This window comes from Pleurodeles waltl, chromosome 3_1 (assembly GCF_031143425.1).
Source record: "Pleurodeles waltl isolate 20211129_DDA chromosome 3_1, aPleWal1.hap1.20221129, whole genome shotgun sequence".
Classification (NCBI taxonomy): domain Eukaryota; kingdom Metazoa; phylum Chordata; class Amphibia; order Caudata; family Salamandridae; genus Pleurodeles; species Pleurodeles waltl.
In genome coordinates, this window is record NC_090440.1 from 849622006 (window position 1) to 849637445 (window position 15440).

The 15440-nt window shown below is 41.8% G+C and overlaps 1 protein-coding gene across 1 annotated transcript in view; it reads left to right on the forward strand.

Moving 5' to 3' along the window:
* LOC138283543 (uncharacterized) overlaps positions 1 to 13043 on the forward strand; it is a 113301-nt gene extending 100258 nt beyond the window's left edge. Inside the window, exons 5-6 of the mRNA XM_069221484.1 lie at positions 4803 to 4901; positions 12695 to 13043. Of these exons, the coding sequence (XP_069077585.1) occupies positions 4803 to 4901; positions 12695 to 12982 (387 nt within the window). The 3' untranslated portion in view covers positions 12983 to 13043. The remainder of the gene's footprint in view (positions 1 to 4802; positions 4902 to 12694) is intronic.
* The last annotated feature ends 2397 nt before the right edge of the window (positions 13044 to 15440 follow it).

Sequence of the window (15440 nt, forward strand, 5' to 3'; positions counted from 1 at the left end):
CTTTAGCAACTTGATACCCTTAATCAACCCAGTCGCTCTACGTGTGAAGTCCCCCACATCTTCACTGACTCTCTCTCTCTCAAATAAACAGGTATATCTACTTTAGTAAATAACTGGGTACATCTTGACTACAGGTTTAGAAGCCTACAATTTAAATTCTGCATCTACTGCTTGGACCTCTAAACATATTCATGATTGTGTGCACTAGATTACGCAGTGGAGTTTACAGAGGAGATTGCTCCGTAGCAAGTTAACAGGGCTTGAATCACACATGATAAACTGAGGCTTTTCTCTAATGTTTCAAATTTTGACTGGATTGGGGCAGTGACCTGATTTGTACGCTGCTTCTATGACTTCTTTTCCTGAGAGGGGTAGGGTTGAGACCTCAACTGTTCTAACAATCGAGCAAGTGGCTCTAGTGTATATCAAAAGGGGCACAGAATGTTCATTGACCTCTCCACCTACATGCAAGCCACTCTGATCCACTTCCAGGACTGCACTAAGTTTGGACTCCTCTTCTCTCCCCCAGGCACCGTCACTGGGACTGTTAAAAATCTGTTGAGCTCTCAAACATCATCAGAATTGGAGTAGTCTGGGACGGGAATGGGTTACGAGGAACATTGAGACTCGGTTGAAATTGGGGGTTTCCTCTCTGCATCAGCGCAGGTCCAGGGAAATTCAACAGTATACCTAACTTCAGGATTTTTGTTGTCTACAAAGAGGATCTGGGTACAGGAGGAAGCTCTGTCTGCACTGTGAGGTTTGGCGCATGGACATTGATCATCACTCGATGAGGATTGTGGCAACATTTCTGCTTTCAGTGTCCAATCTTGGTACAAATTGCTTAAAGAACTTATACTGTTGCCAAACACACTTCCTCAACCTCTTCCCATTCCTGGGGCATTTCCTCTGTATGCCATTGAGACTCCCTGTAAGTTTATTCCTGCACTGGGGTCAAAGTCAGGTACTTGAATGGGCAATTTAAATCCTTTCTCCGCTCACTGGGTCTGCGTCCACTGGGTCTGGGAGATCATACATTTTTCTTTTAATTCCTTACTTTTAGCCAACAGCATATTACTGCAGTATTTGGGATGCTGCAGGGCCACGTCCATAGGTTTACTCTGCCAGCAAAGAATGTCTTGTATGATTTGATTGCTAATTTTAGGTCAGAGCCCTTGCTCAAAGGAGGCAAGAAACCCTTCGATATCATTCCCTAGTGGGTCATTTGGAGCACTATGCTCCCTGTACACCTGCATTAGCCTTTTAAAGTATGTGTACACAGAGTCTTTGGGGTCTTGGGATGTTCGGAAGATTTTGGACCAATTTATCTCCTTTTAAGGGACCTTAGTCTTTAGGTGTTTTATTACTGCATCGTATTTGGTCTTTACCAAGGGCGAAGGGGTATTTGAACCTGCTACCCTGGGAGATTTTTGCATCCACCATTCCACTGCTCTCTTACATTCTGCCCACAGGTCCTTTGGGACCATCACTTTAAACAACAGGTTCAAATCCTACCACAAAACCTTCAAAATGGTAACCATCTGATCTATCTGCAGGTACCTATAATCAGGATTGTTCCTCAACCTGGGGAGAGAATTTGTAAAATGGAAGAGATCAGTCCAAAACCATGGGACATGCACATATGTACCTGGCTGTACTTCTCTCAAAAGGTATTCCTTTGCTAGTATCCCTGTAACTTTACCCTCATCCTCTTTGGTGACTTCCTTTTTCCATTTCACTTTAACCTTTTCCTTCTTGGCCAACAACTCCCTGAACTTTTTTGCCTCACTCCAGTGCCTAATGTTCTCAAACAACTCCCTCGCATACGTTCTTAACCCCATCAGCTTCAACTGTTTAAATTCCTTCTCACCAGTCATTAACCTGGCATTCTTTCACAACTTCTTTCTTTGTGTAAAATCAAATTCACATTCGTCTACTACTTTCTTCATCATCACATTTGCTTCTCATGCCACCCTTGTAGCTTCCTTGCTCATGTAAAGTAACTCACTCTCATGATAGTGTCCTAGGAAGCCCATCCCTGCATTGTCCTTAACAATTTCATCAAATTTGGCTTTTAGTTGGTTGACAGTTAGTTTTTGCGGGGTCTGTTCCTTACTTTGTCGGTTGAGTGGTAAAGTCACAGTCGTCATGTGACCTCCTGTCACAGGGGATGTCAAAGCCTGTCAATAGGTTGGGCCTGATGCTATCACACTGGACACCTTAGTGAGGTCCTAAGGAATTCTCAGAAAGGTCTGATTCTGGGACATGTTAACATTGGTCGCAGTGGGGGAAACATTTGGGGTTGATAATGAATGTGAAATAACCATTGATACAGGGGTCAAGATCTGAGCAGGGAGTAAAACAGTGGCCTCTGAGTAACTTGGGGGTGTACCAACTTCCAGAGTAGGTACAGGGTTTACTTTGGCTTCATCTGCTTGTGCAATAGCACTTGGTTGCTGCATCATATAGGGGTGGTCTTATTCTAAGAAGCTCATCTATGAAAACATCTTCCTCTTCGCTCTCTACTTCTGCCTTATCATTAGATTTCTTTTTCTGTCTAGGCTCTTCCTCCTCCACCTCCTCAGCCTCTATTAGCGAGTAAGCGCCAATCGCCTCAATCACTTCCTCTTTCCACTTCCTTTCCCTTTCATCATCTTGGGCATTTATCCACAAATAAGACTTATTGTGGAATTTATCACAAACTTTCACATTCACAACTTGTCCCCAAAGATTTATGGCCTTGAACTGAGTGTCTGTGCTGAGGTCTCATGTTATACATTCTCCATCCTAACTTTTTGATTCTGGGAATGTGGAAAGTCCTGCTCAGTGGGAACCATTTTTCCTCATCTCTGGACATAGCTATTGACTAAACCACATGCATGTGTGTAACCTTTTCTTTGTCAACAATTCACTAACTGGAGTACATTCTGAAAGGAATTTTCCTTCCTTTTTTGTGTACATCTTTCTCTCTTTTTGAAAAAGGTTTTCCCATTCTGATAGTGTTTTCAGTCACTCCTTGCCTCAGTGTCACAAACTCGCTGCACCATTATGTTCACAGACTGCCTAACAATACCAGCACGCCCCGGTCAAAGGTCACTCTATAGCAGTGTGGCTTCAGCGTTCGCCAGCCAATCCCTGCTTGGCACCAGATAACATAAACACCTGAAGACTGACAAGTGCTCCTAAGACCTCTTTTCACCAAAATTAACATTCTGTTTGCTTCACCTAATCAGAAAACTCTACAGTACTAGGAAGACAACTTAATTTCACATATCAGCAGACCCTCGACCTGTGGGAGTCGCTGTACTCAGCGTGCTCACTCCTGTGCATCAAGGAGTGAACTGCCACTGAACCTGATTAATATATTTGCTCAATGGAACTGTTATGTCCCTATTGTTGATGTAGCTGGCTCACTTCTCATACACCCATCATATGCACATAAGTCCTTTTTAATACTCATGTTGTTCTTCTCTGGGTTACCACTACCTCGCCCTTAGGTAGTAGGAGTGGGTAGAGGCAAGGTTCATTTAATGCTGACCGGATCCATATGGAACCATCAGCTCTGCTACTAGATCTCTCAGCATGCAAATCTGTATCACTTTAACTTACCTGAGTGCACCAATGGCTCAGACAGCGAGAGAGCTATATGGACTTTGGTGCTCTTCAATTAGACCCATCTCTAATATCAGTAGGCTCCTTTATAGGCACAAGATAATGACGATCCCAATAAAAATGACAGACATTTGGCAAAAGATTTAAGGCTTTATTTAATGGATTATTTAAGCAGATACATGAATGATATCATCAATGAGGTTTGCGGAAAAGAATATAGATCATAAGTACAAAGAACACAGTAAAGTTGAATGATGTATCCAGCATAGCTTCACCTTCTGAAAGTGGGAAAATTAGGTTTCTGCCAACAGAAAAAATGCAATTCGTTTTGTAGGATTTTAGTCAAAGGATTTCACACCTTACTACACAAGTATATGGATCTCAAGATATGCACCAATGAGGAACAAGCAACAAGAAACATTTTATTATAGAATTAATTTGAAGATTCTTGTTTAATACTACTTCATTGGATTCAGAAGTTAACAGAGTCTATTCAGGTGATGAGCATTGTAACATTGTATGCAGAATGGTCTAGAACAGCTAGCTTGTCCTTGGCTCTAAAAAGGGAAAACTCCAGTCTTTCCATGTAGAGCTCAAAATTCTTTATTAGTGGGAAAGCAAAAACAACAACAATGGTCCTGTGGCGTATTTCAATGTGATTTCAAAAGGGAAGACAGTACAATTTCGGTTATTGTAGCACAAGCTCAGTTTTTAACAGCTTATAAACTTAAGAAAGACAAAACAATGATAACAACACAGAAATACCATCTTATTGAGTGCTCATGATAAGAATGCTTAAATAAATAAATGTACCACATATGGTAAATCCCGGACTCAATAGTAAGGGTATTTACCAAGTAGAGTAAATAGCTGACCCTTTACCTCTCGCCACCTTGCAATATTGCTTGGTTTGTCTCCTATCCACAAAGGCCCACTCCATGAATATATATCTGAATGAGATGCATGCTGGAATTTGCGTACGATGATGGTTTAAATAAGTTGAAACCACATGCAGTGATGGAAGTTTTGAGAGATACCGTTTTTGTTATTATTTCACTCGAGAGGCAAGACATAGTCTGAGACTCTTGAAATCCTTTGCTATGTGGTGTATGGTGATATAGTTCATTATGTTCTTTTTTTTTTAACAAAGACCTGATATTTAATATTAGGATTATGTTTCTCTTTTTCAGATGCAGAATAAAGTAGAGGCCCTAATAAGCAAGTGTAAAGCTGAAACCTGGAAAAAAGGAAAGAAGAAAACAGCAGACACAATCACATGTTACCCTGAGGTAAGAAGAACACAGATCCACTTATGCGTTTACATGTGCCCTTCTCCGTCGCACAAGACATGCTAGTCCCAATATCATTTGTCCCAATGTACAAGAGGAACATATCAAGATGTGCAGCATGCCTTCCTTTCTGGGATATAGGAACTAAAAGCACTACAACGCTGTTAGAAATTGGGGCTATAGTTGCTAGAGGTATGCACCTTGTCCAAATAGGGACCACAATCCTAGTCAAGGTAAGTCACAACACAACCTAAATTATCGCCTGCTCAATCTCTGGTAGCTTGGCACAGAGCAGGCAGGCTTAACTTAGAAGGCAATGTGTAAAGTATTTGTGCAATAACTCATAGAGTAACACAGTGAAAACACCACAAACAGTACTCCACACCAGTTTAGGGAAATAGATAATATTTATTTTAATAAAATAAGACCACAATGACAAAAATCAAATATGCACAAGTTAAGATATCCTTTTTTAATTTTTAGGTGCATATCAATCCTTAAGAATCAGTGGTTGTATCTTTTTAACACACAGTACCTGGGATGCATCAAAAATAACAATGAAGAGGACAGCAGAGGAAGAGATGTATCAAAAAGTGAAGTATTGCATTGATCTTCCTGGTACAGCAAAGGCGATGTATTGTTTCTTTCCACACTGCAAGGCGATGCACTGGTTTCAGGGAGTGCAATCTTGGTCCCTCACTGCAAAGCAGGGATATTTTGACACCCAGGAACAATGCATGGAAAATACAGAAAGCATTGAGAAGAGGCAACAGGCACTGCAGCGATCCAGAAGGAAATGCAGAGGTTTTTCAGCCGTAAGGCAGGTGCTTCGTCAATCTGTCAGGCGCTGTGTCTAATTTTGCAGGTGCAGCATTGATTTTCCAATGCACTGGATTTCCTTCTCTTTGGTGAAGACTTTGATAGCCCTGAGACCTCAGAACAGAAGGTAAGTTCAATACAAGCCCTTGGAGAACACTCATGGAGGAAGGCAGAGTCATTCCAGCAGAGTCAGGGGTCAGCAGGCAGCAGGGCAGCAAGCAGGCCAGTAGTCCTTCCGGCAAAACAGTCCAGATGAGTCATTTGGGCAGCCAGGCAGTCCCTCTAAGAAAGTCCAGTTGTAGGTCCTGAAGTGTCTGATTTGGTGGGTTCACAGACCCAGAATATACACCCAAAGTGCCTTTGAAGTGGAGGAAACATCGAAGAGTGGTTTTGAAGTGCACAAGATCCACTTTTAATCCAGCCCTGTCTGCCAGGAGCCCGGTGGGGGGTTGTCAGTCCTTTGTGTGAGGGCAGGACCAATCAATATGCAGATGAATGCAGATGTAGCTCATTGTCCTGTGTTTTTGGCTGTCTGGGTGGAATGCACAAGGGGAGCTGTCACAGACCTGACATGGATTTGGAAATAGACTTTAAGGCACAGACAGCAGTAAGTGCAGATAAATACCTACTTTCTAGAAGTGGCATTTCTGAAATAGTAATGGAGAATCCTACTTCACCAGTAAGTAGGATTTCTCACTATCATTCCAACCATAACAAACATGACAAGTCTATTTCTCTCAGATCAGAAATTACCAATGAAAAGCATATAAGGGAATTTCAAATGCTGGCCTATGAGAGGAGCAGGCATCACAATAGTGAATAATGACTTTGGGGAGTTTTCACTACCAGGGCATGTAAAACGTATAAGTACATGTCCTGCCTTTTACTTAAATAGCACCCTGCCGTATGGGTTACCTCGGGCCTACCTTAGGAGTGACATATATACGAAAAGGAGGATTTAAGACTTGGTAAGTAGTTTTAAATGCCAAGTCGAAGTGGCAGTGAACCTGCAAACATGCCTCGCAATGGCAGACACGAGACGTGTTTTAAGGGGCTACTTATGTGGGTGGCACAATCAGTGCTGCAGGCCCGATAGTAGCATTTAATTTACTGGCCCTGGGGACGTCTAGTGCACTTTACTAGGGACTTACAGATAAATTAAATATGCCAACTGGGTATGAGCCAATGTCACCATGTTTAGGGGAGAGAGCGTAAGCAGTTTAGCGCTGGTTAGCAGTGGTAAAGAGTCCAGAGTCCTAAAGCCAACTAAAATGTGGTGAGAAAAAGAGAAGGAGGAAGGCATAAAGTTTGCGCTGACCATTCAGAGAGGGCCATTTTCCGACAAAAACCAAATATACTGACTGGTAACATCACAAAACCACCAACTGGATGCAGCACAATTTCTATAAAGAAGAGTATAAGCCATAAATGGAGGATAATAATTAACCGTTCATAAGCTCATCATTTTGGGGTTTGAATGTTGGACTCTTGTTTCCTGTCAGTTTAGCTGAATCAATTCAGGAACGTTCCTTTAATGCTAATTCAAGAACGTGGTCTCTACCGCAGCTGGCGGAAGAAGGGCTGAAAGGGAATCCTTCATAATAACATAGATCATTAGTAGGAGACTGTGGTATCCTCTATGTGGGTTCCTCTGGCACGAGCATAAGAATGTGAAAGTCAGAACGAGCGTAAGAATAGGGAGAATGTGGAATGTTGGTAAATGGAATGTGGGAGGCGTGAGTGAAGAGGCCGTTGAGACGGAGAGAGAGAGATGGCATGAAGAGATAAGGACGTGGTTGGTGTAGGACTTGTTATACGACCTATTTCAGAATAAACCTGCTTTCATTCAACCTCCTCGAGTGTCTTACCCTGCTGGTCATTCTTACATTTTGGCGACGAGGATCCACCGAGAAAATGAAGAGAGGCAAATTCCTAACGGTGAAGAACAGGTCTCGGCAGTCCTGACAACACGATCCGTGAGACTTCAGTCACCAAAGGTACTTTACGCTTGTACCTGTATATAATTTTCGCTCTCCGCCCGTAAGTTGTTACGGCGCGAGAGTTTTCATGCGTGGCCCAGGCGACGCTAAGCAACGCGTCTTTCAGGAAGCACACGTCTCGCGCATAGCAACGGTAACCATCACGCGTTGAGCCTTCGTGTTGTAAGCACGAACCTCGCACTTAGCAACAGTAACTAGGACACGCTGGGCCGTCGCGTCTTAGCAGAAGCACGAAATTTAATGGATTCAGTTCCAGCAACTGTTTTTTCCAGGAAAATGTTGTAACATTGTTTGATTCAACACGTTTTTCACTAAGATTTTGAAAATAAAATATTTGGGAATGCTGTGTCTTTGAGCACCTTTCGGAGCTAGGAGGTTGAAGCTTTCAGTGAAGACAACCGGCGTCTCTTCGCAATCTGTTCCTGGCGTTTCTCCTTGGCTTCCTTCATCCTCTTAGCCAGAAGTTTGGCATACTCAGATGCCTTCTCCTTGTTCTTCTTAGTGCGCTGCTTCTTCAGAGCAATACGTCTGCGCTTGTGCTGCAGCACTCGAGGAGTCACCAGACGTTGAATTTTGACACACTACTTGATTTCTAATCCAAAGTCATGCAGAACGTACCCGCTGCACCGTTTTTTTTAACCTCTCCAGGGGATCAACCAATTCCATGGCAGAAGTGGAAAAAGGTTTTTAATAATTATGCTAGGGTGTGTGGTACTTCTCTGAGTGCGGAAAGGAAGACATCACTGTTAATGCATTGTTTAGGGACTGAGGGCCAAGAAGTCTTTGAACATCTTCCGGAGCTCACTGATGGAGATTCAAATGGTCTCAATGAGTTTGAGATTTCGTTGAAAAAACTGGACTTACATTTTTTACCAAAAGTGAGTACTGTTCTAGAAAGGTACCAGTTTGGGAAGAGGATGCAACGTCAAGGGGAGACAATGGAACAGTATATAACAGAACTCAGAAGACTTGCTTCTACTTGTGCGTTTGGAGGTACTTATGAAGAACGTTTAAGGGATCAATTCATGCTAGGGTGCTCCTTGGAAAAAGCAAAAGAGAGCATGTGGCAGAAAGATAATCCATCCCTAGATGAAGTCCTAGTATTGGCCAGAACCTGTGAACACTCCAAGAAATGTGTTGAGGTCCTTCGTAAAGACTCCATTGTGTCGGACACAACAAGAGAAGAAGGAGCTTCTGTGAAAGTGATACGATGCAATAATACTGACAATAAAGGTGCTCGAGATTCAGCAATGACATTGACGAAGAAAACTTTTACTGGGAAGTGTTTTAGGTGTGGGAATATTGGCCATATGGCCAATAACAAAGATTGTCCTGCCCTAAAAATGCTCTGCAGAAGTTGCGGTAGGGTTGGACATTTGGCAAAGTGTTGCAGGATGAAGAATAATGAAGAAAAAATAAGAGAAGTGTGGTGTGATAGTGACACAGATGTTAAGGAAGCGGTGAATGTGGTCCAGGTTTTGCAGATGGGTGTTGGGTCTTCTGGTGGTCCCGTAGAGTCAATCTTGGTTAACGGTAAATCTCTGAAAATTCTCTTTGACTCTGGGGCAAAAATCACATTAGTACCAAAAACATTTTATGATCAGAATTTAAAAGGGTCGGTTGAGCTATTCAAACCAGACGTGATACCCAAGGGATATGGTGGTGAGCCAATAAAACTGTTGGGTTACTTTTGGGGAAGTATAGAATTCAAAGAACGCCTAATTCCTGCAAAGATATACATTTCTGAAAAAGGAGACTCTTTAATTAGTTGGTTTCATCAACGTGATCTTCGAATTTTGCTTGATCCAAATGAAGATCCCCCAGTAAGACTTAAGGAAAATCATATGGTTCAATCTGTGTCGGAAGACCTATGTGGTTGGGTGGAAGAGTTTCCAGATGTATTTAGCAAGAATTTAGGTTGTCTTAAGAACTATATACATAGAATCAGACTTAAACCAGGAGCACAGCCGAGGCCAGCGAAAGTAAGGAATGTTCCATTATTGGTAAGAGAGAAAATGAAAGCTGAGATAGACAAACTCATTGCGAGTGGAATTATTCAGGTGGTGGAAGCTTCAGAATGGGTGGCACCAGTGGTGATGGCAAGGAAAGCCAATGGTGACGCTAGGCTCTGTGTTGATCTTAGAGATCTAAACAAGAATGTCATAATAGATCACTTTCCACTCCCAAATATTACTGAGTTGTTGTGTTCACTTTGTGGAGCAAAGCACTTCTCTACCCTAGATTTGACCTCTGCTTACCATCAGATTAATTTGCATAGGTCTTCTCAGGAACTGACCACTTTTATCACACCATTTGGTACCTTTAAATTCCTAAGAATGCCTTTTGGGTTAATTTCAGCGGCATCAGTCTTTCAGAGGGTCATGGAAAGAATTTTGGGAGGCATGGAAGGGGTGAAAGTATATCAGGATGACCTACTTGTCACAGGGACCAATCTAGTGGAACACAATACGAGAATGAGAATGGTCTTAGAGAAGCTACGCAACAATGGTCTGACACTCAAGGCTGAGAAGTGCAAGATAAACATTCCCAACATTGAATACTTGGGTCATGAAATTTCGGCAAGGGGAATTCGTCCCAAGACAAGTTTAGTCAATACTATCAAAAATTTACCAAGTCCACAAAATAAGGAAGAACTTATGAAGTTTTTAGGGATGGCGGAGTTTTATAATAAATTTGTCCCATGCTTTGCAGAAAGAACTTATAACATGAGACAGTTATTAAAGAAAAGAGCGGAATTTAAGTGGGATCAGGCATGTGAAAGAGAGTATCAAGACATCAAAGCCAGCCTAGATAAAGCAGCAGATTTAGGAAGTTTTGATGCACGTGATGATATCATTCTGATGACTGACGCTAGCTCAAAAGGGCTTGGTGCGGTTTTATTGCAAAGAAAACAAGGTCAACTGAGAACGATTCTTTTTGTGTCCAGATGTTTGAAGGAAGCAGAATTCAACTATTCTGTGGTTGAAAAAGAGGCGCTTAGTGTCTTTTGGGCAGTGAGGAAACTGAGGAAATTTTTGTGGGGACATAAATTTCAGATAGTGACGGACCATAAGCCTCTCATAGAGGTATTTACTAAAAAAGGAATAGAGTTGATTTCTCATAGGATCAGAAAGTGGGTAGTGGCACTGCAAGAATTTATTTTTGTGATCTCCTACATGCCTGGCACATTAAATATTCAGGCGGATTGTCTTTCAAGACTTTGTATAAACACAGGAAAAGAAGATGAGATTTTCGAAGGAGGGTGTTTTGCAGACATAGTGGCTGATGAGGAGATAAAAGTTTGTTTAGTTACAGAGGGAGTGATTTCAGAATCAACATGGATGGATGAATTGTCTAAAGATACCACGTTGCAGCTAGTGCTGGATAAGGTCATTAATGGTTGGGGTGTCAAAGAAAAAGTAGATGAAGAATTGTCAGGTTACTGGCAGGTTAAAAATGAATTATCTGTGGTGAAAGGGCTTATAATGAGAGGCAGTAAGTTGGTTCCCCCAACTAACTTGAGAATGGAACTTGTAAATTGTGCTCACTCTAGTCACATGGGCATATCCAAAACAAAGGAGAGATTAAGGAATGCCTACTGGTGGCCTGCCATGGACATGATGGTAGAAAGGGCAGTGAGGAATTGTCAAGAGTGTGGGTGTTCGGATAAAGTATTGAAGTGTAGGATTCAACCCATGGTCATGCGTGAAGAGTCCTCCGGTCCCTGGGTTGATATAGCTTTGGACATTTTAGGTCCAATAAGACTGAATTCTACTGACCGATATATATTAGTCTGCATTGATATGTTTTCACGTTGGCCAGAAGTCAGATTCGTGAATTCTGTTGAATCAAAGGACATCATTAATTTTTTAGATGATCTATTTGAAAGAGAGGGTTTCCCCTGTACTTTGTTAACTGACAATGGAGTGCAGTTTGTTTCTGAAGCAACGGAGTCCGGTGTTGAGTGGGAGGGTGATGTGAAGAAAAAAGTTCGAGAATATCGTTTAACGCCACACTCCACCACAGGGGTCACTCCTTTTCAATTGTTTAAGGGTAGGGCACCTTACAGTGAGATGGAACCTAGTTGGGTAACGGAGAAAAGAAAGGAAGTCAGTGATCAGGTGGGTAACATTGAAGGTTGGAGAGAGAGAGAGAGAGAGGTGAAAGCAAAAAGAAAGTCGTGGTATGACCAGCGTAAAGCTGTAAAGAGGACAGTGTTGTGTGAAGGTGATTATGTTAAAATAAAGTCCCCTAGAAAGGAAGGGAAATCATCTAAATTTAAAGGTCCTTTTAAAGTCATAAAATTGTTCAAGAATGCTGTGAAAACGGAAGATCACAGGATTTGGAACTTGAATAGAGTGGACAAATGTTTGAGGCCTGTTGTAGGTCACACAGATGTTACTGCTCGAGAGGCTCGAAATGCTTTAAGTGTTCCTAGCATACGAGATCCAACTGAGACTCGACCGAAGAGAAATGCATCAACACCGTTATGGTTCAAAGACTATGTAACGTGAACATTGAGCTTTGCACTTTCTTCATGGATTTTGTGATGCTAACTTCAGGCGGGTTGTGTCGGATTGCATGTAACATAATGTACGTATTGCTCAAGTGTTATTAATATTTAGGTGTTGTTAATGTGTAGTTCCGTTAATACGCTGTTTATGTATTTATTTATTTATTTATTTATTTTCGAGTTGATATGAGGAAGATGGTGTGGTATCCTCTATGTGGGTTCCTCTGGCACGAGCATAAGAATGTGAAAGTCAGAACGAGCGTAAGAATAGGGAGAATGTGGAATGTTGGTAAATGGAATGTGGGAGGCGTGAGTGAAGAGGCCGTTGAGACGGAGAGAGAGAGATGGCATGAAGAGATAAGGACGTGGTTGGTGTAGGACTTGTTATACGACCTATTTCAGAATAAACCTGCTTTCATTCAACCTCCTCGAGTGTCTTACCCTGCTGGTCATTCTTACAGAGACCCACAAGACTAGAGGGAATGGACATGAACAGAACAGGAACGTTTGAGCTTGAGTTTACGACCCGTCGCGAAGACTGCACAAACACAGGAAAGGGAGAGCCACACGTCTCAATGGCAGCAGGGCTCCTTCAAAGACCCTTATTTCATATTATGTTGGAAAAAATCAAACCGACAGACAGAATAAAGATGTTAATAAGATTTTCGTGCATACTTCCTAGATGGAGATCTAAATCTTCCCTCCTCCTCTGGCGTGACGACATGACACAGAGTGCCTCCCTTCCATGAAACATGAGGTGATGTGTTACTGTCACCGAGCTGGACATTTCTTCCAGAAGTCATGCACTATGTTTGTTCTCTACGGAATGACTCCTGTACAAACTAAAAAAAACAATTGCTGTCCAATTGTCTTCGGGTTATGGTTACTCTGACTTAAACTGTGCACATATGTATTTCTTTTTCATGTATTTAACATGTTTACACAGTGCAAACCTAAACACAATGGCAACAGAGTGGCCCACAGGTTGTGAGAGAATACATTAATGTAGAAAATGGAGTAAGCAATAACGATAAATAACAAAAGAGAGGGGTACGAGCATTGGTTAGGGGCCCTTGGGAGGGTTCAGTTTTTCAGTTAGGCTCTGAATAGGAATCTCTTCAGGTTTCTTCTGAGGGCTAGAAGGTTGTCGCTAAGTCTGATGTCCTCGTGGAGATTATTCCAGAGTCTTGTGGCTGGACTTGAGAACACCTGGGTCAGTGTTCTTTTTTTCCTTAATTTAGGGTTTTCGATTATAAATAGTAAGTTGTTTCTGATATTTCTGATCATTCCTGTTTGAAGTGAATTCTGGCCTGGAGGGGGAGGCAGTGCAGTTTTTTTCAGCATTGCGGAAATGTGACCTGACCTGCTTTGCATTTAGAATGGTTCTGACAGGACCTAGTATGTTTTTTGGGGTAGGTCAGCAAATAATGCATAGCCATATTGACGAGTGAGAGGTGCAAAGCTTGTACAGGGGCCCTAAGGATTCTGAGTAGTGTGGAAGGTTTGAGTGTTTGGAGAAGGAACAGCAGGAATAAGGCTATTTAACCAATGTAGCAATGTGTAGTTTCATGGAGATATTTTGGTCAATAGTGCACCCAAGGGATTTTGCTGCTGGGAGCAAGGTGGAAGTGCTGCCTCAATGTGAGACTCTTGCTACCCAGTTGTGGACTGGGTGGGTGAACCAGGAGAGCAAAGGAAGGCAAAGAATTACGTTTTTGAGGGGTTTACATTGAGAGGGAATATAATCGTCACTTTTGAGAGGCTTTACCCAACTACTTTCGGTATAGTGATGCCACATGGTTTGATAGTCTAAGTTAAAGCTGGATTTAATCGATGTACACGTGCAGCATAAGTCGAGGAGAGTCTATGTAAACATTGAATAACAGGATTGTAGCTGTATGCGTGGTGACAGAGGCATATATGGGTGAGTGATCTAAGTCCATCTATTCTCACAATTGGGAAATGGATGTCATGAAGGATTAAATGACGTTGAGAGGGTTCAATGACTGTGATGTCGAACACTGCTGGTAAATCTGACAGCCAGCAGCACAAGGCAGACATCTGCTACATCCAGAAAATTAATGCATCGATCAAGAATTTGTAGAGTGACTGTTTCCGTGTGCATTTAGGGCGAAGCCCAGCTTGATAGAAAATTAGCGGATTGTTGTTTGAAATTGTGATGTATGTTGTATAAATAGAGGTTTTTCTAGTAGTTTTCTCAGAAAGGGTAGTTTAGAAACTTGCTGAAGATTTTGGAAGTTGTTGGAGTTTAAAATTAACTTTTTAAGTAGAAGCGTGCTCTGGACAGATTTGCAAGGCAATCAAAATATGCCTTCAAACACTGAGAAGATGATAATGTTGAGGATTAGGGGATTAAATATCATGAATACAGTTTTAGCAGGTTTGCTAGGATGGGCTCATCAGTGTATGTGGAAGGTTATTAAGGATATAATTTGTGGAAGAGTCCAATTCAATGTTTTTTCGATGCATTTTTCTTTTCGAATGTTTCCTGCAGGGATGCGGGGTGTATCTAGTGCCAGGGGTATTTTGTTTTACCTTATTGAGAATTTCTTTCATTTTTCCAGAGGAGAGGATATCATAGTCATTAACAATTGTGATTAAGCTCATTGGTTTCCTTGAGGTTTGGGAGCAGATTCCTGGGTGGTTGAAGGCCAGAGAATTATGTGCAATAACATTCTTGGGTGTTGCTGAGCATATAACCTTGCGCTATCCCCTGCTTCTCCTGTCAATCATCTCAGTTCCTAATTCACTCCGTGCATAAAGGACGAGCTTAATATCATTTTTGTCTCACCTGTCTATATTTCTCTTACAGAGAAGTATGGTTGGAAATCCTTTAATAAACAAGAACCGCTGGTTATTCCCCTGGATGCACCCATTTTGATTGTTTCTGTCACAGCATAGAAACAAACATGTCTGTACCTCGTTTATCTCCATCCCCAAAGAAACATCAACCATAACTAGTCCATGTGGCTAACATCGGGGCAATTGGCAAAGGGCAACGAGCATTGTATTGTTTTTATTGTATTGATATTTATATCGTACATTCTGGATTGAGTAAGTAGCCATTCTCTAAGTGTAATTTATATAGAACTTTGTAGACTTTAACAAGGTCACAATGTGCTCTAATTCTTATCGGCTTACCGGGCACTGAATGGTTGAAAGAAAGGTGATTATTGGTTGGCTTAT